We start from the raw sequence: 25989 nt of genomic DNA on the forward strand, positions 1-25989 counted from the left end.
TGTGAACTTTCCAATAATATATGGTTTTCTGGGATTAACATATTTTTATATATATAGTTTACTTCACATAAAATGCAGTAAATGTTAAATTTTTCAGCAGCTGAAGTGACCTTCAGAACAGTTTGAATACTCCAATTTCATTTTGGGGTCACTACATGCCAGATACTTTGGTGATCCTATAGTAGGCATCAAACTATTTGGTGAACCCCTGGCATTTATATTTGGGATGTTCAGTAATGTACTGCTAGGAATTTTTAAAGTAATACTCTCATGGGAAAACATGTTTTGTTTTGTTTTTTTCAAAAATCATCAGTTAATAGAGATTCTCTAGCAGAATTCTGCATTGAAATCTGTTTTTCAAAAACAGATTATTTTTTTTTTATATTTAATTTTAAAATTTCAAATGGGGCTAGCCATATTCTTCATTTCCCAGGGTGCCAAAACCATGTGACCTGTGCTTTAATAAACTTCAGTCACATTTTATTGCTGAGTTGCAAATTGGAGTGATATCACCCTCCTTCCAGTAGCTGATCAGCAGAACAATGGGAGAGAGCAAGATAGCAGCTCCCAGTAGATATCAGTATAGAACTCAAGTCCCACTTGCGACTCCTCCAGTTACATGGGAGTAGGTGAAACTATAGGTTACCTGAAAGCAGTTCTAATGTGTAGCGCTGGCTCTGAAAGCTCCGACTCTGTCACAATGCACTAAGATGGCTGCCCACACACCAATATTACAGCTAAAAAATTTGTTGGTTCATGAATAAAATTTTAAAGGGTAGAGTGAGTTATATGCTATGTAAAATGTAATTTAGAAACAAAAAATATACCATAAAAATCATGACAGTATGCCCCTAAAGTGAGAGTACAAAATATCCAAGTGCGAATGAATGTGAAATTCTTCTGGCACTTAAAAGATTAATAAACCACAACTATACAAATTTTCAAAAAATCTTCATGTTTTTTCCTTGAGTAGTGTTTAAAAAATTGAATCTTAGAGGGGGCATTTAGTAATTTAATTTTGTAGTGAAAAAAAAAGTGAATTTTTTTTTTGCGATTTTTTTTTTTAATGCAACAAAAAAAATGGCATTGAAAAGCTGTCAAGATCATGTAGAAGTCAATGGCAGGGGTCCTTTTTACATCTGGAAGATCTTTTGGAAGGTATTTTTTATGCTTGCATTTGTGAGATAATACGAAATATTCATAGTTTTCATGTTTTTCGTGTTTTTTTTTTTTTTTCTCAATTCAGATCTTTTAATAAATGACAACATTTGTGGAAATGAGTTTAGTTGTGGTTTACAAAAACTTTTAAACCACAAGAATCATTATATTAATAAATCTGCCCCTAATGGCAGGTGATGCATTTGACGTTTCCCAGAGAATAAATGTAACACCAGAAATTTGCTGCAGGACCATCACTCTGCTTTTGGCAGACTAAGACAAATATGTCCCTAAAATACTGTCATGGTGTTTTTATATGTATATAGGATGAGTGACTGCCTTAAAGGAATAGCTCAATGAGACTGGGTAAAATAGTTAAACTGTGCAAAATAAAAAATATATGTAATATAGTTAGTTAGGCAAAAATGTAATTTATAAAGGATGGAATGAGCAGATATCTAACATAATAGTCAGAACTCTACTTTCTGCTTTCAGCTCTCTAACCTCTTAGTTAGTCAGTGACTTTAAGGGGGGTCACATGGGACATAACTATTCAGTAAGTTTGTGATCACGCAGGTCAGATTCAAATATGAACTAACTGATAGTTATGTCCCTTATGGCCCTGCCTCAAGTCACTGCTTGGTTACTGACTGCTAGCAGCTTAGAGAGCTGAAAGCAGGAAGTAAAGTCCTGGCCATTATTTTAGACATCTGCTCACTCCAGCCTTTATAGATTACAATTTTGGCTAACTAACTATATTGAAAACATTTTTTATTTCGTGTCTCCTATTTATTTTACCCAGTTTCATTTTTACACTGAACTGCTACTTTACATTTTTTTTACAGCAACAAAGAGCTATGTTCTACTTTAATAACCTAATATTATGTAGGCTAGAGATTATATATCCTTTTATCTTTCCATCTGATTTGTCTGATTGTTTTTAACCCAGTGTAATGTTTGTTTAACTATATTTTTAACAGGGACATTTGGTTTTTTAAGTACTGAAGATGTGAATCAGGATAAAGTGAAAGATGTTATTTTTCTTGTTAAAACTGACAACACTAGCAATTTCAACGTATCCTGTATGGACAAAGGTAAACAATTAAATCTATTTGTGTTTTCTGGTCAACTTTAGGTAAATCCGTTCTTCTTCCTGGGAGAAAGATCACTATTTTTAATAGGTTATATACCCAGACTTTATAAATGCTAAATCTGCTTTATTATACTATTATAGTTATACTATGTCATAAGATTTACCTTCTCATGGTATCAAGGTTTTGTTACAGTTCCAGTATTTTTATTTTAAAACACTTACCCTGTTTCCCCGAAAATAAGACACTGTCTTATATTTTTTTAAGTTCCAAAATATGCACTAGGTCTTATTTTAGTCTTATTTTTCCATGTGCCTTTTTCATTGTCCCCTTTGATCCTCATGTGGCCTTTGATTGCCCCCTTTGATCCTCATGTGCCTTTTTCATTGCCCCTCTGTTCTTTCTGTGTCCTCTGATTCTCTTTCTGTGGCCCCCAATCCTCCTGTGTCACATTCTCATTCTTACCTGTCCGATTGTCTACTCCTGCCTTCTCTCCCCAATCGCGACGTCACCGCTCAATGTGCTGTTTGCGGCGGCGCAAGAGAGACCACGCATGCAGCGCACAGCGGAAACAGGAAGTCGCAGCGATAGACGGCTTCCATCGTTTGCCCTAGGTGGGTGTCTTATTTTTCGGAGGATGCCCTATTTTCGGGGAAACACGGTTTGAAAAATGTAGCACTTCGCATAAACTTCACTCTCACTTCTGAGGTTTCTATATTCATGACAAGTGATTATGGTGTTACAAAAAATTGCATGGCAAAAGCTTCAGCTGAAGCAAGCAATGATTGCTTGATCTCTGAAGTATACATGCAAATTGAAAATGTGTACAAAAACTATTTATAGTTCTTTATAATCTAATGTATTTTTAAATAATAAGATGTATTCAAGTAATGTCAATAAGATGTATTCAAGTATGTCTCTGAAATTGCAGGTTTTCAGTCTCCTTGCACTTTTTTAGTTGCATTATCTGGGACAAATGGAAGTGCTTTGTGGATCATACCTGTTGCTGATGAGGTGCAGTTAGCAGAGTGTGGAATTCAAAACTTAGGAGGGGTAAAGTCTGGTTGCCTCATTATTGGAACCCCATACTTTGCATCGGCAATTGATTCCCAAACAGGTAAAACTTGACTAAGGGGCTGATTTACTAATCCACAAATCCGAATGGGAAAAATTCAGATTGGAAAACGAACATTTTGCGACTTTTTCGTAGCTGTTACGACTTGCGAGAATTGTCGCAACTTTTTCATAGCCATTACAAATTCCGTGAATTGTCGTGACTTTTTCATAGCATTATGACTTTCGTGAATTGTCGCGACTTTTTCATAGCTATTACAAATTCCGTGAATTGTCGCGACTTTTTCATAGCATTATGACTTTCGTGAATTGTCGCAACTTTTTCATAGCCATTACGACTTTTGCGAATTGTCGCGACTTTTTCGTATTGAGCGCTCGAAAAAGTCACAAAATACCGATCATTACGAAAAAAACGCATTCAGACGCTTTTCGGACGTTCGGACATTAGTAAATGTGCCCCTAAGTTTGCATTTCGTTGCATCTTCTTTCTGGAACTAGTTATCCTTGCTATAGATGAAAAAAGTTTTATCCTGTAAAAATTTCTGTTACATTGAGGGTCATTTTGAAATGTGAATATCCCCACTTCTGTTCTAGGAGGATTTCTTTAATGTGTGTTTCTGTATTCAAAGTCTTTTTTTAGATCTTTACTTACAAAACCCAAGTGATATAAGAAAGTAAACAAGATACTTAATAATAATAATAATATTTATTCCTGCCAAGTTTTAGTTAATATAGCAATCCAATTTAGTGGCATTGAATGTGGAACATTTCAATTATGCTTTAATATGGATGGTATTAGTTAGCAATTTATTGTATAAATAATATAGCACAACAAGAGCATAATAGTTATGGTTTGAGATGAACATGCTTTTTTGCCTATTGTTTTAATAACGAAAAAAGTTTTTTATTACTTGAGCTAAAGAGGCAAAACAAGTAAATTGATTTTACTCTTGTGAATCAGGACATTTATTTCCTGTTTTGCAACCAAGTGAGCAATATTAGAGGCAGATACAAAGTAATTTTGTTTTCTTGCAGTAATCTTATTGAATCATAATGATTTTTTCCATGAGAACGGCATTGTTAAAAGGGGTCCAAAGTCAGAAATAGAGTGAACTTGCTGTTATAGAGTAAAATTAGCTACTTTACAATATACTTATGTAGTGATTTTAAAATAAAAGAGCTAATTTCTGGCACTAGGTTAAACAAGATACACTCACTGATGAATCTGACAAAGAGAAAATCTGTATCTAAGTAAATATGCTTATTTACTTAGATACGGATTTTCTCTTTGTCAGATTCATCAGGCATATTTGGCATATTTTTACTGGGACATAGATTATTTACTAAATCCCCCCAAACACACATGCTTACCAAAAATAAACCATCAAAAATTAAAGACACACCATGTGTTTCAGGAAAGCAGTTGTGGACAGAAAATACTAGTACTGAAGCTAATGCAGTTGTTAAAGGCCCAGTGGTAAAAATCCCAGATGTAAATGGAGATGATATACAGGATTTTATTCTAATTTTTACAGTGGAAAATGAGGTAAGTAGGTTATTGTAATATTGTTTCTAGTTTGGGTTGGTAAATATGTACTTGATTTTATTTGGATTTTAGTTAATGCTTAATTGGGTTACTCAGACATCTTTTGTGGAGTCTGTAATAGAGTATAATAGGGGCATTTATTATTGCGCTGTATTACAGAAAATGACGTAAATTTAGTGCCATGTACATTTTTTTCCAGACACTTTACTATCTATGTAGGCATTAATTTTTTTTGGAAATAAGCAAGTGAATTCTAAAAAGGAGCAGAGATTAGTTGTACATGGAATATTATGTACAAGGCACAGTGAGTGCCAAAAACTTCTTACCATATCTGACACTGCCATGTTTAATATGCACTTTTTGGTATGTATCTTAAAATGTATTAAATGTAATATGTTTGTATTTTACTGTTTAAAAAGCTATATCAAAGATTCCTTGCATTCCTTCCTTCAATTGCAAACACTCATTTTTTACTCTGTTTGGTGTTTATATTCTATGTGGAGCATTGATTTAATTAACTTAAACTAATACCTTGCAAAAGCATAACAATTTCAAATCATTCTCCCACTTCCTCTCCCTCTCGTAACTACTAACCTGTCTAACCTTATCCAAATTCCCACTCTCTCCTCTTCTTATCTCCCCTTCTCTTGTGCTCTTCTCAATACTGGCTCTGTAACTAACAAAGCCACTTTAACCCTTTAAGTGCCAGCCGAATTCGTCATTTCGGTTCCCCCCAGTGCCAGACGTTTTTTAAGCATTTTGTACTCATTCACTTTAACAATGTTTTTTGGTAGGAAAACCTCCACGAAACTAGGGAAATTATATATCGTTTTTTTCGTCACTAATTGGGCTTCGACATACATACCAAATTTTATAACTTTTCTGGAGATATGATGTGTATTTTGGGTGAAATATGTAAAAAAAAAAAAAATTATGAAAAATTTCTGTATATTTTGAGGTTTTTTTCCATAGAAAAGTTAATTTTACTCACTTTTTTTTATTGTTTGTAAAAGCCCTGATACTCCCAATTCCAACGATACCAAATATGTGGTGGTACCCCACAGTTCCTGTCCAGAAGTAACCCCCAAACTAAGGCAATACTTAGTACAATATCACACCAGAACAAAGCAGAAAAGCGCTTGTAACAGTTAATGCAGCATAACTTATATGTAAATCTAAAATATCCCCTCATGTTTGGTATCTTTAGAAACTACAGACCTTCAGGTTTCTAGGTGCAATGTAGTTTTCACTCAAAAGCCAAATACCTTTTGTCAGTGCATTGTGAAATTTGGAACTTTTTATGACATTTTTTTTTTTTTTCTAAAACGTAAACTTGGACGCATGATCAAATGTGGATTTGACAAAAAAAAATCTCATAAAAATTTTCTAACAAAGGCATATTTGAAAGACAAACTTCTCCTGAATAAAATGATGCCCCATATGTATGGGTGCACATAAAGACATGGGCACCAAACACTCCAAAGCAGGGGCAATGCACAAGGGCAATTACAGCTAAAAATGTGGGGGCTGCGCTCTATGTGCACTTCCTGCAGTTTTTCAGTGTTAACCCCCCCTACCTATGAAATAACCCCCACAAACTATATATTTCTGAAAAGTGCACACCTTCAGCTATTCAGAGACACCACTCTTCTCTTTCTACATGGAAAATTGTGGCCGCAGTCCCTTGCAGAAGTCAGCGCTTTGGTCAGAAATCAAGGAAAAACCAGATAAAAAACCTAGATTTCTCCCCAAAATCTCCATGGCAACTACCAAAAACTTACTAACCATCAATCTGCAAGTTCCCCTGAATAAAACGATACCCCATATGTATGGGTGCACATAAAGACGTGGCCACCAAATGCCCCAAAACAGGGGCAATGCATAAGGGCAATTTCAGTTGAAATTTTGGGGGCTGCGCTCTATGTGCACTACCTGCAGTTTTTCAGTGTTAACCCCCCCTACCTGTGAGATAACCCCCACAATCTATATATTTACGAAAAGTGCAAACCTTCAGCTATTCAGAGACACCACTCTTCTCTTTCTACATGGAAAATTGTGGCCGCAGTCCCTTGCAGAAGTCAGCGCTTTGGTCAGAAATCAAGGAAAAACTAGATACAAACCTAGATTTCTCCCCAAAATCTCCATGGCAACTACCAAAAACTTACTAACCATCAATCTGCAAGTTCCCCTGAATAAAACGATACCCCATATGTATGGGTGCACATAAAGACGTGGCCACCAAATGCCCCAAAACAGGGGCAATGCATAAGGGCAATTTCAGTTGAAATTTTGGGGGCTGCGCTCTATGTGCACTACCTGCAGTTTTTCAGTGTTAACCCCCCCTACCTGTGAGATAACCCCCACAATCTATATATTTACGAAAAGTGCACACCTTCAGCTATTCAGAGACACCACTCTTCTCTTTTTTTGGTCAGAAATCAAGGAAAAACCAGATACAACCCTAGATTTTGGTCAGAAATCAAGGAAAAACCAGATAAAAACCTAGATTTCTCCCCAAAATCTCCATGGCAACTACCAAAAACTTACTAAACCTCAATTTGCAAGTTCCCCTGAATAAAACGATACCCCATATGTATGGGTGCACATAAAGACGTGGCCACCAAATGCCCCAAAACAGGGGCAATGCATAAGGGGAATTTCAGTTGAAATTTTGGGGGCTGCGCTCTATGTGCACTACCTGCAGTTTTTCAGTGATAACCCCCCCTACCTGTGAGATACCCCCACAATCTATATATTTACGAAAAGTGCACACCTTCAGCTATTCAGAGACACCACTCTTCTCTTTCTACATGGAAAATTGTGGCCGCAGTCCCTTGCAGAAGTCAGCGCTTTGGTCAGAAATCAAGGAAAAACCAGATACAACCCTAGATTTTGGTCAGAAATCAAGGAAAAACCAGATAAAAACCTAGATTTCTCCCCAAAATCTCCATGGCAACTACCAAAAACTTACTAAACCTCAATTTGCAAGTTCCCCTGAATAAAACGATACCCCATATGTATGGGTGCACATAAAGACGTGGCCACCAAATGCCCCAAAACAGGGGCAATGCATAAGGGCAATTTCAGTTGAAATTTTGGGGGCTGCGCTCTATGTGCACTACCTGCAGTTTTTCAGTGTTAACCCCCCCTACCTGTGAGATAACCCCCACAATCTATATATTTACGAAAAGTGCACACCTTCAGCTATTCAGAGACACCACTCTTCTCTTTCTACATGGAAAATTGTGGCCGCAGTCCCTTGCAGAAGTTAGCGCTTTGGTCAGAAATCAAGGAAAAACTAGATACAAACCTAGATTTCTCCCCAAAATCTCCATGGCAACTACCAAAAACTTACTAACCATCAATCTGCAAGTTCCCCTGAATAAAACGATACCCCATATGTATGGGTGCACATAAAGACGTGGCCACCAAATGCCCCAAAACAGGGGCAATGCATAAGGGGAATTTCAGTTGAAATTTTGGGGGCTGCGCTCTATGTGCACTACCTGCAGTTTTTCAGTGATAACCCCCCCTACCTGTGAGATACCCCCACAATCTATATATTTACGAAAAGTGCACACCTTCAGCTATTCAGAGACACCACTCTTCTCTTTCTACATGGAAAATTGTGGCCGCAGTCCCTTGCAGAAGTCAGCGCTTTGGTCAGAAATCAAGGAAAAACCAGATACAACCCTAGATTTTGGTCAGAAATCAAGGAAAAACCAGATAAAAACCTAGATTTCTCCCCAAAATCTCCATGGCAACTACCAAAAACTTACTAAACCTCAATTTGCAAGTTCCCCTGAATAAAACGATACCCCATATGTATGGGTGCACATAAAGACGTGGCCACCAAATGCCCCCAAACAGGGGCAATGCATAAGGGGGGGCTGTGCTCTATCTGCAGTTATTTAGTCTAAACACCCCCATACCTGTGAAATAACCCCCGCAAACTATATATTTCTGAAAAGTGCACACCTTCAGCTATTCAGAGACGCCACTCTCCTCTTTCTACATGGAAAATTGTGGCCGCAGTCCCTTGCAGAAGTTAGCGCTTTGGTCAGAAATCAAGGAAAAACCAGATACAAACCTAGATTTCTCCCCAAAATCTCCATGGCAACTACCAAAAACTTACTAACCATCAATCTGCAAGTTCCCCTGAATAAAACGATACCCCATATGTATGGGTGACCATAAAGACGTGGCCACCAAATGCCCCAAAACAGGGGCAATGCATAAGGGGAATTTCAGTTGAAATTTTGGGGGCTGCGCTCTATGTGCACTACCTGCAGTTTTTCAGTGATAACCCCCCCTACCTGTGAGATACCCCCACAATCTATATATTTACGAAAAGTGCACACCTTCAGCTATTCAGAGACACCACTCTTCTCTTTCTACATGGAAAATTGTGGCCGCAGTCCCTTGCAGAAGTCAGCGCTTTGGTCAGAAATCAAGGAAAAACCAGATACAACCCTAGATTTTGGTCAGAAATCAAGGAAAAACCAGATAAAAACCTAGATTTCTCCCCAAAATCTCCATGGCAACTACCAAAAACTTACTAAACCTCAATTTGCAAGTTCCCCTGAATAAAACGATACCCCATATGTATGGGTGCACATAAAGACGTGGCCACCAAATGCCCCCAAACAGGGGCAATGCATAAGGGGGGGCTGTGCTCTATCTGCAGTTATTTAGTCTAAACACCCCCATACCTGTGAAATAACCCCCGCAAACTATATATTTCTGAAAAGTGCACACCTTCAGCTATTCAGAGACGCCACTCTCCTCTTTCTACATGGAAAATTGTGGCCGCAGTCCCTTGCAGAAGTTAGCGCTTTGGTCAGAAATCAAGGAAAAACCAGATACAAACCTAGATTTCTCCCCAAAATCTCCATGGCAACTACCAAAAACTTACTAACCATCAATCTGCAAGTTCCCCTGAATAAAACGATACCCCAAATGTATGGGTGCACATAAAGACGTGGCCACCAAATGCCCCCAAACAGGGGCAATGCATAAGGGCAATTTCAGTTGAAATTTTGGGGGCTGCGCTCTATGTGCACTACCTGCAGTTTTTCAGTGTTAACCCCCCCTACCTGTGAGATAACCCCCACAATCTATATATTTACGAAAAGTGCACACCTTCAGCTATTCAGAGACGCCACTCTTCTCTTTCTACATGGAAAATTGTGGCCGCAGTCCCTTGCAGAAGTCAGCGCTTTGGTCAGAAATCAAGGAAAAACCAGATACAAACCTAGATTTTGGTCAGAAATCAAGGAAAAACCAGATAAAAAACCTAGATTTCTCCCCAAAATCTCCATGGCAACTACCAAAAACTTACTAACCATCAATCTGCAAGTTCCCCTGAATAAAACGATACCTATGTCTGGTTGCACATAAGTACATGGCCGCCAAACCTGAAAATGCATAATATTGGGGCTGCACTCTATGCACCCCCTTTTTTTTTGCCTGCACCCGAATGAATGGGATACGCTCGGGTGCAGGCACATGTAGCCGATATACGCATGAAAACGCGTGAGAATGCAAAGTCTCGCGTTTTTATGCGTATATCGGCTACACGTGCCTGCACCCGAGCGTATCCCATTCATTCGGGTGCAGAAACAAGTAGCAGGCGTAGGGCTGAATTTTCGGCAAGCGTTTTTCCACTTGCTGAAAAAATCAGCCCTACGCCTCGTGTGGCATCAGCCTAACCCTTGGCAATAGAAACTACCAGAACAATCTTAGCACCTCTGGACCTTTCTAGAACAACTGAAATCAAATGGAATAAAACCACTAAAAGCAATCAAAGAACAATAGTTGCAATGAAATCGGTAAGAGCCCTGGATCCACCAATGTCACTGCAAAAGCAACCTTTTTGGGGGCACTAAACACACAATAAAGAACAATGCAAAGATAAAACACCGTAAAATCCAATAAAACCACCTAAACCAACAGAAGAACAATAATTGCAATGAAATCGGTGGTCAGAGCCCTGGATCCACCAACGTCACTGCAAATTCAGCACCAAATAGCAATAAAAAAAGTTACAGTGCAATAGAATAATTCAAAAACAGAAATCAATTATGAAAATGCCAAAAAAACACTAAAATGCAACCAAATAAATCAGATAATTATAGAGCAAGATCAGAAATAAAGTTTTAGTAAAAAAAAGACTGCCAAAGAAAGCAAAGACAGAAAGAAAAGAAAAGAAAGAAAGAAAAAAAAAAAAAAAAAAGTGTAAGTGTGTGTGTAAGTGTCTGTGTGTGCTTGGGAAAGTTGTAAATAAGTGTGTATGTGTACAAAAGTGTAATAATGACAAAGATAGAAGAAAAAATGCAAAAAAAAATTTTTTAGACAGTTGAGATAGAAATAAGCAAAATAAACAGTGGTAGAGAGTTGTAGTTCAGCTTACCCAAGGCAGGCAGACGATCAGGGGCGATCAATCCAGCAGGAAGGCAGCAGGGGAGCTCCATCTTGTCCGAAGTGCGCAGCAGGAGTGAGGGAGCCGACAGTAGGCGGCGCTATTTAAAGGGACAGCAGTGGACACGTCATCAACGCGTGTCCACTGCTGTCATTGGCTGGCGACGCGATCGGTGCGGCTGGGGGACCCGGATCGGTGAGTATGTTCTTCATTGCTCGTTGCCTAGGGGGATCTGAGGGGTTTACAAGCGCTGCGCTGCTTTAAAAGCGAGCGCAGCGCTTGTAAACCCGACAGTGCCATTGGACGTAGATTCTACGTCCCATGGCACTTTGGTCCCTTGGTACCTAGGACGTAGAATCTACGTCCCTTGGCACTTAAAGGGTTAATTCATGATCTGTTTTGCTCAAAGTCTTTTCACCTGTTTGCCATAACAGAGACCTGGCTCTCTCAGAATGATAATGCTATTGAGGCAGCTCTCTCATATGGCGGCCTTTCCTTCTCTCATACTCCCCGCATTACTGGCCGTGGGGGAGGGTTAGGGGGTTCTCCTCTCCCCTCGTTGCCATTTTAAACTAATCCCTATACCTCCTATTTCAGGTTTCCTTCTTTTGAGGTGCATGCGGTTAAGCTGTTCCACCCTCTAAAGACCTTTTTCTTCAAAATCCTTGGCTACATTTCTCTCTGACTTTGAATCCTGGCTCTCTTTTTTTCTATGCTCTACACCCCTGCAATTATTTTAGGCGATTTCAATTGCCATATAGATGACCCCTCTCAGTCCTGGCCCTCTCGATTTCTCCATCTAACCTCCTCCTTTGATTTCCAGCAGTGCACTAATTCAGCTACCCATAAGGATGGTAATTTCCTAGATCTGGTCTTTTACAAAAATCTAGATCTATCTGCATTTAACAGCGAGCCTTTTCCTCTTTCAGATCATCATCTTATCTCTTTTTCTATCTCGCACGCGTCTCCTTCTACTAACGCTCAGTCTAAAACCCTGATTCGCAACACTCGATGGTTGATATAACTGCTCTCTCTAACCCTCTTAGTTCTCTCCTCCTTCTGTGCTTCCTCTGATCCTTAGTTACTAGTAAATACCTACAACTCTATTTTATCATCCACAATAAACACCCATTCCCCCCTGCAGCCGCAGCGCAGTCGTGCCCGTAATTCCCGTCTCTGGCTTAACCCTCAGACACGATTTCTGCGCTCCAGTGCACGATCTGCTGAGCGGATTTGGAGGAAATCTTGTGCAAAAGCGGATTTCCTCCACTATAAATTTCTTATGGTGTGTCTCAATACTGCCCTATCCCAGGCCAAGCAAGTATACTATAACACACTTGTAAATAATAATAAATCAAACCCACGGTGCTTATTCTCCATATTTAACTCGCTACTTCACCTTTCACCTATTGAATCAATTGTATCTGAACACACACTCCAGAACTTTACTGACTTCTTTAAAAGCAAAGTCGATTCTATCGGAAAACAGTTTTCCCAACCTTCAGATACCGGTAATCTCAACCTTCCCAAATCTCCTCTTTCCGTATTCAGCTCCTTTAATCTCATAACAGAGTCTGAAGTTTCTCAGCTTCTGCGATCCTCTCCGCCTACTACCTGCTCACTGGATCCTATGCCTTCATCGCTACTAAAACAGTGTGCCCCTGCCCTTACTCCAGCTCTTATCCACATATTCAATTCCTCTCTGGCTTCTGGTTCTTTTCCTTCTCTATTCCAGCATGTGTCACACCTATTCTTAAAAAGGCTACGCTGGACCCATCCTGCCTTTCTAACTACCGTCCCGTCTCTCCTGCCCCATGCCTCTGAACTCCTGGAACATCTTGTCTTTTCTTGTGTCACTAACTTCCTCTGCACCCACAATCTGCTGGATCCTATGCAGTCTGGTTTTCGGCCTGCGCACTCCACTGAGACAGCCTTATGTAGAGTGGCAAATGATCTCCAGATTACCAAGGCCAAAGGACGCTACTCAGTCCTCATTCTCCTAGACCTTTCCTCTGCTTTTGATACTGTTGACCATTCTGTCCTTATGCAAATTCTCTATTCTCTGGGTATTCCGGGATCAGCCTGCATCCTGGTTCTCTTCCTATGTCTCTAAACGCTCCTTCTCTGTTGCTCTTGCTAACAAATCCTCCACCTCGCTTGAGCTTAGTGCGGGGGTACCTCAGGGCTCTGTGCTTGGCTATCTCCTCCTGGATGAACCTCAAACTTAACCTAGCTAAAACAGAGCTCATGATCTTCCCGCCCAAACTTTCTCCTCCTTTCACCATTACTATTGATGGCATGACCATCAACCTTATTAATTCTGCACGCTGCCTTGGAGTTATCTTTGACCAGTCACTCTCCTTCTCTAACCATATTAATAACACTGCCAAAACCTGCCGTTTTTTCCTCCGCAATATTGCCAAGATACGCCCCTTTCTTTTATAAGTAACAGCTAAAACACTAATACATGCCCTTATCCTTTCCTGCTTAGATTACTGCAATCTCCTACTAACCGTCCTCCCGGACTCCCACTTCTTTCCCCTGCAATCAATCTTAAACTCTGCTGCCAGGATCCTCTTGCTCTCTCCAAAGAGGGAACCTGTTCAGCCTCTCTTAAGCTCTCTTGCATGGTTGCCTGTTAAGCAAATAATAGCATACAAAATCCTTCTGCTAACATTCAAAGTCCTTCACTCCTCTGCTTCTCACTACATTTCTTCACTGGTCTCCCTGCATGTTCCTGGTCGTCTCCTCCGCTCCTCTCAGAGCATCCGTCTTTTTACACCATCCACACTCACTGCACTCTCTCATCTTAAACCTTTCTATCTTGCTGCTTCTTACCTCTGGAACTCTATCCCTGAATCCCTCCTTAGGGAACACTCACCCATTGTAAGCTCTACAGGGCAGGGACCTCCTTCCTACTGTATCTCATACCACATGGCACTTATTCCCTGTGCATTTATTTATATTTATTGTATTTATTTATTATAACACTTGTCCTCCATGTTTGTAATTTTGTATTTTGTAAGATTGTACAGCGCTGCGTACCCTTGTGGTGCTTTATAAATAGAGCTATACATACATACATACATAAAAATAAATAATTTGACAATTATCTGACATAGTCTACTTGCTGTACAGAAAACTGCCTTTGAAATCAATAGAAAACAATTCCAATTATTTTCTCACCCATCTGCAAATTCATTAAAGCAACATTAACACCATAAATTTAAAGTATACTTTATTAGATTTAATGTAAGTATCTGTTGATCTAGCATAAACTATTTCTTACCAACAAATTATTTCCCATTCTACAGTACTTGAGCCACAAACGACATTTGACTCCTGTTTAGCTTCTTGTGTAAGAACTAATCCCATTGTTTTCTACAGAGATTATCTGTTATTTGCTGTGTAAACATTTGCCTTTTTGACCTATTCATCTTAAAGGGACAGTAACACCAAAAAATGAAAGTGTATAAAAGTAATTACTATATAATGTAATGCTGCCCTGCACTGGTACAACTGGTGTGTTTTCCTTAGAAAGACTACTATAGTTTATATAATAAAGCTTCTGTGTAGCCACGGGGGCAGCCATTTACAGGAGAAAAGGCACAGGTTACTTAGCAGATAACAGATAAAAGCCCATTATATTCTGCAAAGCTTATTTGTTATCTGCTATGTGCCTGTGCCTTTTCTCCTTTTTCCCAGCTTCAATGGCTGCCCCCGTGTTGACATAGCAGCTCATTTATATAAACTATAGTAGCGTTTCTGTTGCAAACTTACCAGTTTTACCAGCGCAGGGCAACTGTACATTATATTTTAATTACTTTAAAACACTTTCATTTTTTGGTGTTACTGTTCCTTTAAATCACTACCCCCATAGCAACACAACCACTTACTGAACTGTAGTAGTGTTGCTGAAATATATACAGAATTTTTACCAATGCAGGGTAACAATGTCCTATATTTCAGTGCCATATAAAACACTTTTTTGCCCATTAATCACCCAGACAACAAAAGACCAGAACGACATCTGTAAAATCTCTGTAATACATGTCATTAAACACAAAATTTGGAAACAAATATGCATGTGGTAAAACTGGGTTTTTTTATTTAAATTTCAGCTCAGAATTGTCACTCTCTCTGGACACAGAGGAGACTGTCTCAGGAAAGACATCAGTATTGGTACTAGGGAACAAGCTGGTCACCACATTTTTGTTACAAAGACTGGAGCACAGTATGTACTCTTCTACAAAGGTACATAATCATTACATACACAAACTTGTAAAAAATGAAATTTTACGTAGGAGGCTTGTATTTATTTTCTGGAGCTGTGGGGAGAACAATTTTTTGTTGCGGCGGGGCGGCATGCTGCCCCTAAATTTGTGCTGCAATAGGCCCGGGCCTTTGTAGCCTTGCCACAAATCCGGGCCTGACTGCAAATTGCCATTGACTAGAATGGCAACCTCATATGAAGGCAAATTACTGGCCTAAAATGTGCACTTAAGCATTTTCATACCAAAATCTTGGCCATTGCAATTCACATCTGTGGCAGGCAGTGACAGGTCTTTTTCTGCTGTTGGAGGAACGCCTTGAGTGTAATTTAGACTTAAGTTCACAGTGTGACATGAAGGATCCTATGGCAGGAAAATTCATTGTATGGCCAACTATCTTTTATGTTTACAGACAGCTAGCAATCATCTAGGCAAGTTGAAGCAAAGAAATAGATGAGTGTAACCAGAATGTTATATTATGTTATATGTCACTGGGTGGTGCCAATTTGTTTGGTACCCCCCACTCAGTGATATTAATCTTCTTCTCTCAGATAATAAAATGTAAATTTGATGAGAACTTTTTCTTTCTAATGGTGGACACAGTGTAGAATATTGGTAAACAATATCAGCATATTATGAAATTCCATTTAGAAATAATACTAAGTATATAAAGTACCCCTCCCTTCAGAATGTATAGGGTATATGGAATGAAGTATTTTTTTTATTGTTGTTGCTTAGTAGCAGCTTGTGAAATTAAACTCACTACACAAAAAATTACCTACTTTGTATTGATTCCTATGGGATTTTTAGAAGCGTATTTATAAAATGGTCAACTCTAACTTACACCCATTGATAAGCGCTTCCAAATATCCCATAGATGGGTTTTTCTGTAGTGAGTAGTGATGGGCAAAATTTTTGGGCAAGGCATGTATTTGTGTCGAGCTTTCGCGTTTCGCCACTGGCAAAATTTTTGCATGAAATTGGGAAACAAAATTTGCCACAGAAACATTTGCGTGCAACAAAAAATTGTCTTCTGCGTCAAAATGAAATTTCGGTAATCTTTTGAAAGATTTGCTAATTTTTTGCTGAAACAGGACAGATTCACTCATCACTAGCAGTGAGCTCTAATCTCACACTTTGATAAACTTGCCCCTGTGTCGTAGTATCAGAATCCTGAAATATTCTGCATTTATTAATGTGATCCATCATGGTTATTTACACAGGAGATGTCATAGAAGGATATTCCATCAATAATCTATATTCTAGGAATGTAGAAGCAGAAAGTAAAAATGTAGCATTCAATCAAGATCCTGACTGGGAGAAAAGATTTAACCACTCTGGTGGTTACATACCTTTGCTTCCAGTTTCCAGGTATTTTTTCTTTTACATCTTCTGAATTATTTTCTTTTTTTTTTTTTTTTTTATTTAAAGGGGAGCAGTCACCCTAAGAAATTATTTAAAATTGTTTTGTATTGTGTTTGTCAAGCAAAATAAACTATACTTACACTATATAAATTATTTAAATCTTATTTTCTTCGGCTGGAATTCACAGTTGCAGGCAGCAGGCAGGCACCATTTTGTGAACACTGTTATTAAGGCAAGCCTCGCATCCTGTTAAAATCTTGTTTCTGTGCCAGTATGGGGGACCTGATACCCATGTTCGTGCACTTGTTACAAAATTATGCCTAAGGCATAGAGGCTAGGCAGGCAATAAATGAATGACAGCTGGGATTTTTAAATGCTTTTATAATGGGTATGGATGTATATATGGGTGTTAATAAAAAAAATGAGTTTGGATTTCATGTTTCATTTGGAAAGGACTTTTATTATACAGCTTTTTATGTCTGGGCGACAGGTCCCCTTTAAGTGCCAGCTAAAGCCATGCAAAGAAATACATTGGAAATAAAGTACCTTGTGAACAGAGCTTATGTAAGAACGTTTTGCAGGAGTTCCCTGAAAGTAAAGAGCTGTGCATTCAAATTAGCTACCTGAACTTTCTTGTCCTCATAAAATTAAAGGATATTCACAAACAATAATGATTAGCAGTCATGCACACCAAGTAGTCAGCCACATCAGCCACCGAGGATGTATTTTGCTTCCAGTAAAGAGACTAGCCAAAATCAGAAACATATGGCCCTAATGATCTCTATTTGGTTAATTTATCTATGCCTAGACAAGAACAGAGTAAGAACAGATAAAGGTTATATTTTTAAAGCAGTATTTAATTTAACATTCTCTGTTTAGTGCCAACCTGCCATCATATGAAAATACAGCTAATAAGATACGTATGCAATATCATATACTAGATTATACCCTTTCCTTACAATAATATATTACAGCAACCAAAATGCTGTCAGTAGGAAAATTCACTGTCGAAATGATTGTTATGTGAAGTTTTTCACTATACTTTTCATTTGTCTGGTCAGATTTATTAGTGCATATAATTGGTGTTTGCTTTCTAGCTCCGGTGATGTTCTGTACTTGATAACTGTTCCTGGAAAATACTATAAAAATCTTCTCATTGTGAAATCTGAAGTTTCGGAATTGCTTGATGGACAGAAGCTCAACTCTTTGTGGTCTCTGAATACATCAAACATAATAAGGTAGCTACACAAAATCAGAAATGCGTAGAGTTTTTCTAAGATTAATACCAACCTTATGATACTTATTTTGCGAAGCAAAGATTCAGCCATCATTTGGTACTGTCACTGCATACACTAGTAATACCAGTGCTGTTCAAATATATGTAAATGTAGCTGACAATAATATTTAAGATTTTGGCAGTTCTGATCAGGATAAATTGGGTAGCTAGACATATTTTTACTCCATAAGACTAGATAGATATTTACTTCATAATACTTCTAAAGTAACCCTATGTTATAACTGCTGTAATTTTACCTTTTTGTACCTTTTTGTAGAAAGTATGTTTTTTTTCAGAATCATATAAGAAAATTTTGATCTAAAATGTATGATTCTAATCTGATCTAGCAAAGTACAGTTCAGTACAGTCAAAAATTTACTCTCCTGCAATGCTTTGCATACTCCTGGAATTTCCCATAATTACATAGGGTTGAAAAAAGACCATCAAGTGCAACCCTTCCAAGTAAACCCAGTGCACACAAACCTATACTGACCTATCTATACACTACACACATAAACTATATATACTAACATAAATACTAACTGTAGTTTTTACCATCACAATATTTTTGGATACAATGCTTGTTCAAGAACTCATCCAAGCCCCTTTTAAAGGCATTAACAGAATCTGCCATTACAACATCGCTAGGCAGGGCATTTCTAAAACCTCACTGCCCTCACCTTGAAAAACCACCTATTCTACTTCAAATGAAAGTTCCATTCCTCTAATCTAAAGGGGTGGTCTCTGGTGTGCTGATTGTTTTTATGGGAAAAAAAGAGCATCCCCTATCTGCCTATAATCCCCTCTAATGTACCTGTAAAGGTTAGTCACAAAACATGCAAGTTGTTGTGGAAATTGAAGTTGGTTGGTTGGCATAGCGCTGAGTAGTCATAGAAAGAAGAGAATGGAATTATAAGAGACAGACATAAACTACTTTAAATTTTCAAATGTTAAAATAATGTATGTTGGAAATTTGCTTAGAATTACATTTTCTTTTATTATCCTTTTGGACATCCCCTTTAAATTACTTTTACTACTACTTTTATGTTTGTTACATGGCTGTTTCCTGTACTAAATGTTCTAAATAGAGAGGATCTTCTAACCTAATTTTTTCCCTCTTTTAGTAAACCAGCACTGGGGTACTTCAAGAAAAATCTACTGTCTGTTATAATAGAAGTTGGCATTGGAAATGGTCGAAAGAAGGTTAAGTATGAACTTTTTTTTTTTTTTTTTTTAAATAATGCATAAAATGAAACAAATAATTTACTGTTTGGAGTGAATTCGTGTTGCAGGGAATGGAGACTACCTTTCTATAATTAAAGATAAATAAAGTGAAAAAAACAATGCCATCTTCTTTCATCCTTTCAGGCATCTTTTGCTGGTTGCATGTGCAGTATATAAAGTCAGAAAATTAGTCATACTGTGCCGCAGTCTCAAAGCAGTCTCAAATGGTTGTGGCTTGTGGTTCAGATGGACTTATTGTACGAAATGTTTTGTTTTACTCTTAGGTAATAATTATTGAGAGCAACAGTGGATCAATACAATGGCAGCTGGAAATGAATGTGGGAATAAGCAATCCAAATCCAGCTACACTGAGTACAGGGGATCATAGGTCCATCTTCCTCTTCTGGGGTTCGCTCAACATGGACACAAATGAAACAGTAAGTCCTGCCTTATTTTTATTTGATTCAGAATAAGTTGAAAAACGATGTGGTCACAAATGCATATTGATTAGGGATTTTAGTTTATTCTCAAGATAAAATTACTTTTCCTTCATTTGACAGACAGCATTAGGCCTACATGGATCTATCCATGTATCCTTTTTACTAAGTTATTTAAGGCTGCTTTACTGAGAATTGAAGAGAACACTGCAGATTCACATTAAAAAATATTAAGGATCAATTTCTTGCTTTCTATTTCTGCTATTTCTACTATATTTACAGGTCCTAAATTATGTTTATAGCCCCTCTTACTAGAGAATGTACATGGTTTCTTCCTTTCTGTTACCTACGTTAGCCCTTATTTACATTTGTTTCATAAAGGAACATATTGAGGACTGTAATGGTCTCTTTGCCAACACGGACCCTGCAGGTACATACACAGTTGTCGGGAATCAGCTTCAAATATGCATGCTTCTGCAGGCTCTGTGTCGCCATAGAGACCCGAGGGTAATGGACAGAATATGGCGACTGAGAACTCTGCTGTGCTACTCTACTTTTTTAGCTTAGGTTTTCAAATAGGGGCAATTTTCTGATGGAGGGCAGTTAAGGGGGGCTCTTGTAGATAGTGGGGTTTACTATTTATGCTTTTTGTGTAAGCATAAATATCTTCCCTCCTCACTTTTTGATACTTAAACTATCCTGAACCAGGAGAAACTAAGAAAGGTGCGGGTTGGAATGGCTCTGTGATTTCATGCAGTAGCATAGCCTGAGGTTCCCCTGTCTTGACTTTAATACTGACAGTTTAATACATAAAAACTCACACATGTTCTATTCATTCCTATAGGATTTGTAGAAGCATATTTATCAAATGGCGAGTTCTAAATTTCACCAACTGATAAAAATCCTATAAGAATGAATAGAATGTAGTGTAGTGTTTTTATGTATTAAGCTCTAAACTTACATTTTGATAAATCGGCCCCTAAATGTACATTCCCTAGCCCTATGTTTTACTGGCAATTTATTCTTTCCAAGTGCATACATTTTCAACATAGATACATTTGCAATAATAATACCATAACATTTCACCGTAATCTTCATGTGATGGACCTAACAAATTCAATCTGGTCATATTCATAATAGCATTTTCTTACAGAAAGTGTAACCGCCCAAAAGTATTGGTCTCAAAGGCTAGGTTCAGTGTATTATAGGAACCAGACAGTGATTTGAATGAGAGACTGGAAGACAAATTGTAGAGCAGAGGGAATGAATAGGAAGATAATAAATTGTAACAATAAATTGTTTGCCCCTGAGAGCAATAGTTGTTTGTCTGCTGGGGTCAGTGTTTCCCATTTGAAAGCTGGAAAGAGGTAGAAGAACAATGAAAGTGAATGAAGAGCAATTAAAAGTTGGTGAGGTCATTCATACATAACATACTAAAGGTTAACTTAAAGGTGAACTACCCCTTTAAAAATTGCGTTCTATTTATTTTTGCCTTTTTTTGTATTTTATTGTTTAAATGCTTGTTTGCAAACAGAAACATATAATTATAGGGTTGGGGATCACAAAACAATTACTATGTTAGCACTATAAGGATGCAAAGATGGCATAAATGTTTTTCAAACAGCTGATACAAAAAGATGAGTGTGTAGATATTTATAATATTATAAAACAAGACAAACTGAATGATGTTGTGCGTCATTGATGTGTTAAACAAGATCACGCTTCCATAAACTCTCTGTAAAACTGTAATTTTATTAATTATTTGCTTGAAGTAAACTTGGCTATTTATAGTCTTTTACTACACTTTTAGATGGAACCAAAGGACAACTTGTACATGTTTCACCCAACACTGCCAAATGTTCTACTAGAATTAAACAACCGTACAGAAAACATAGTAATGTTTGATGGTAAGTTTTTGTAATCCTCTAATTACATTGTTAAGGAAAAACTTTTCATACACTCTTCCTGCTGAGTCCTCCATCTTGCAGCTCACCCCCAACTCCGTCCGTCTTCCCAGCTCTCCGCGCGTTGAGTCCCCTGCCAGAGGTGAGGACGCAGCGGGGGCCGGGTAAATTAACCTGCGGGCCTGATCCGTAGTTTGAGGATCCCTGCCATAGATAGTCACTATTTTTTGGGCTGGTGTGGGGATATTTGGGCCTCTGTGTACTTGAAATGCACCTATTTTGGATCCCAGTCTAGACCTGGGTGAGTAGGGGTAATTTACAAACCCCGGGAGCCTAAATGCAAGGTGTCGCCTTGCACTCCTTAAAGATCAAATAACAAGTACTTGCACCCAGTCAGCACTATATTTGTGATGGGAACTGCAGGTTTCTGTACTCCAAAAATGCACAATGCAGTGTGCAAAGTGCAAAAGAATGGGCAATTGTAGTCTTTATTTGCACTTAACGCACTGTATGGAGCATTGTAAATTACCCATAGTATATTTTTCATTGATTGGGGTGGTTTTGTTGATTGGACTACCTCTACACCATTTTTACATTTTGTTTTATTTTTAGCTAGTAAACACAAGAACTCTCCACTGTAATGATATTTACTTTTTATTTTTTAAATACATAAATAAAAGCAATTTATATCGGTAGAAGTAAACATTGGGGAGGGAAAATGGTTTAGACCAAGTCCAGAAGAAAGATTTATGCTGTCTTTCTTCCTCTATGGCTGATTAGGGAGTATATCACTATAGACACTGGAAGTCGCACACTCACTAATCATTTGGGAAGCACTGTATTTTTATGTATTGCATCCTGTGCTTAGCTAGTAGTGATAACATTTTAGGGACATTTCTGAAAAAAAAACAGCCACTGATAAAGCTAGCTCCTAACAGGAACCAAATACTTCACATACAGCCATGTTGGACTTTGGTTGTCCATGGAGTCCTAGGGCTACATTCATCAAATCACGAGTTCGAATCCCGAATGGGAAAAATTCGTATTGGATACATAATTTCTGAAGATCGCAAATATCACGAAAATGCTACGAAAAAATCGTATTAGTCACAATAATATCGTATTGTTGATCTGAAATTTTCGTACCGAACGATTGTAAACAGCGGGAAAACCTTTCCGACTTTGATCCTTCTGTGCATGATTTTGGAAGCCTCCCATAGGAATCAATGGCACTTTGCATCTCCAACCTGGCCCAAGGAAAGTCACAATAACGAAGCTTGAATGAATCCGAAACTTTCGTATTCGGCGCAACAATACGATTTTGTTGCACAAATTTTGTCGCAAGGTACGAAATTGTCGCGCAAAATACGCTTAGAGCATTCATGCCTTAATAAATTGCCCCCCTAGTCTTACAATGTTTTTGCTTCAAGCATGTGCTAGCAAAAAGTCTTTCGTTTTTTAAGAATCCTGACCTTATTTGAAGAGAAGTATAGCAAATCACAAGCCAAAATCAATATTCCATCATTAAATACAGTGATTTAGAGGTTTGCATTTTAGAAAAAATCCAAATGAATGCTACCAACTGTGGTTGGTTGTGGGGCTAATTCCACACCGGTTATTTTTAACTTTAATTAGTGAGGACAGGGACTTGCAATAATGCAATATAATTTCAATTTCATATATTTTATGTAGCAGCACTAATCATAGCACTGATAAAACAAAAATAGGATCCAAGTCTCGGCCCAGAGTTCTTAAAAAATATAGGCTGCTAAATTAAGGTGTCTGTGTACCACCTATTAATACATGAAAAGGTAAAAAATAGTCAGACAGCTGAAAGCAGTATTTGTAAACTGGAAAGTGAATTTATTTTAGCAGTAACAACACAATACATGTCACTTGATAAAGGCCACTGTCCTAAACATGTAGTGTATTATCGCTGATAAAATAAATTCACTTTGCACTTTAAATATACTGCTTTGAGCTGTCTGACTACTGTTTTCCTTTTCATGCTTAGCACTGATTTAGTATTTATTCTCCAAAGCCTGCAGTTTAAGCTTTGACTAAGAAGCCATTTATTAGTGTGTGCAAAGTGCACAGATTATGGACACAGTGCACTTTGCACACTGCCTTCCTTGATTTAAAAAATTGTGCTGTTGCTACCCCTTTAAATACAACAATGCCTGCATTCAGTAGTACTGTATTTATGAGGGACAGACAGGGGGTGGCACATCAACTGGAATTTGGCATGAAAAACTGCATACTGTGTAATTGTGCTGCAAAACTTAGAGATACTGACACCAGAAATTAAACTGTTTTTAAATATATCATAACATTGTCTTTGCATGAGCTTTTACATTTTGCCCTAAATGTATTAGCCAAATGCTTTTACATTACCTATCCGATTCCCCATGTTCCTCTATGAGGGAGCTGCAATATTTGTGCAGCAGTATTTCATTAACATTAGAAGCTATAAATAGGTTCAGAAGGCACAGTCAGGTTTGGGAACTTTATGTAACAATTACTTATAAAAGCAAACCTGTCAGTGAAAAATGATCACTACAACCAAATCCTGGCACCCCGAGACCGCCCCCCATTCACGCCCGCATCCCCACCTGTGCGCATGCGCGAACCCTGCTGCACTGAATTGCTCAACCAAACTTTACTCAGCTGTTGAGACTACATATCTCAGAATAATGTAACATATTACATAGGTTAAAGCTGTTGTCCAGCAACATCATGGTTGTATTTTTAAAGCAATATTGCGCAATAACATTTTTCAGAAACTTTTCCCCAACCCCTTCCACAGCCAGCAGCTGCAGTAAAATGCAAAAAAAATGTCTAAATAAAATCCCAGCTGATCTGTGTAAATCTGGCTCAATGTTTGTTTGTCCCTGCAATTGGAGTTGGAAGCAATTAACATATTTCCCCAGCATTGAAAAAGTCCTTTTTCCCCATGTCTTACTACAGTGTAATACAATGAAGGAGAAAATTACCTATGAGAAGGAGAAGCCCTGATGTAGTGCTGGTAATTAGAATTTACATTGGTACATGATTTTGCATTTATAATGAATTTTTTGGTCAGTACAATTCTCATTGGTGATTTTTTTTGCATCTATAATAACGTTTTCAGCAACCTCTATAGAAAACTAGGGGGCAGAGGGGAACAACATTACAGTTGAGTTCAGAACCTCTTTAAAGTGATACTGGCATGAAAAAACTACTTTTCAAAATATGAATATACATAAAAAGTTACCTATAGGTTGTGTTACTTGAAGTTCATGAACCTGACTGTCCGTTCTCAGCCTGTCAGATATAGCTTCCAATGCTAACAGACAAATATGGCGCCCCCTCATAGAGGAACATGGGAGATCAGACAGGTAATGTAAAAGCATCAGGCAAATACTTTTATGGCAAAATTATAAAGTTCTTGCAAAGACAATGTTGTGAAAGATGTCAAAAAAAATTTAATTTCTGGTGTCAGTATCTCTTTAATGATTGGCATTTGTTGAAAAGATAATAAAACTATTAAAAAAAATTGTATACATTATGGTAACATTATACTTTTTATATATTACTTTTTTATTGTTCTCCTTTGTTTTAAGCTGTTTTGTTTGAGGCTAGCCGGCATGCTTGTTATGTGTTACTAATGGGACCGAAAACAACAGAGGACCCTGGTATTTTGTCTGTTTCCAAGAGAAAACTGAAAGAAGATATCACAAATGGCAAAGTCATCTGGCTGACCAAGGAGGACATCAGCAATCAGAAGATAAGGGATTACTTTTTTAAAATGAGATATACCAGTCATCCAAAATAACTGAATTCACATAAACACTGACAAATTGTATCTTCAAAAGCTTTTCACTTATTGAATTGCTATAAAATTTCTGCAATTCAGTGCTTGTAAAATCATATTTTTACCTTCTAAATGAAGGCTGCTTATCTTGCAGTTCCCATCTATTGTTCTTTTTAGTCATATTATGAGGAATTTAAACACTAAGCGCATGGATAACCAAACTGACTCCCTTACAGACCAAACATTCAGATCCTGTACAGGTGAAAACACATGAAGCTACAAGTAGCAGCTACTTTTTAGGGCTCTGGCACACGGGGAGATTAGTCGCCCGCGGAAAAACTCCCTGCGTGAAATCGCGCCGCCGCGTCTGCCATCCCGCCGGCGACTTACATGTTCGCCGGTGGGATGGCAGGGGTAGGCAACTCGGGG

At 38.0% G+C, this 25989-nt stretch overlaps 1 protein-coding gene across 4 annotated transcripts in view; it reads left to right on the top strand.

The window, feature by feature from the left end:
* Positions 1-25989, top strand: part of fam234a (family with sequence similarity 234 member A) — a 49441-nt gene that overhangs the window by 18637 nt on the left and 4815 nt on the right. For 2 of the 4 annotated variants that reach the window (XM_012970133.3, XM_012970131.3), the window contains exons 3-12: positions 2139-2252; positions 3181-3366; positions 4739-4869; positions 15412-15544; positions 16785-16932; positions 18024-18164; positions 19327-19405; positions 19711-19863; positions 21674-21770; positions 25370-25911. In XM_012970133.3, the coding sequence (XP_012825587.2) occupies positions 2139-2252; positions 3181-3366; positions 4739-4869; positions 15412-15544; positions 16785-16932; positions 18024-18164; positions 19327-19405; positions 19711-19863; positions 21674-21770; positions 25370-25581 (1394 nt within the window). In that variant the 3' untranslated portion in view covers positions 25582-25911. 4 annotated transcript variants of the gene reach the window in all.

The sequence above is a fragment of the Xenopus tropicalis genome, chromosome 9 (genome assembly GCF_000004195.4).
Source record: "Xenopus tropicalis strain Nigerian chromosome 9, UCB_Xtro_10.0, whole genome shotgun sequence".
NCBI lineage: Eukaryota > Metazoa > Chordata > Amphibia > Anura > Pipidae > Xenopus > Xenopus tropicalis.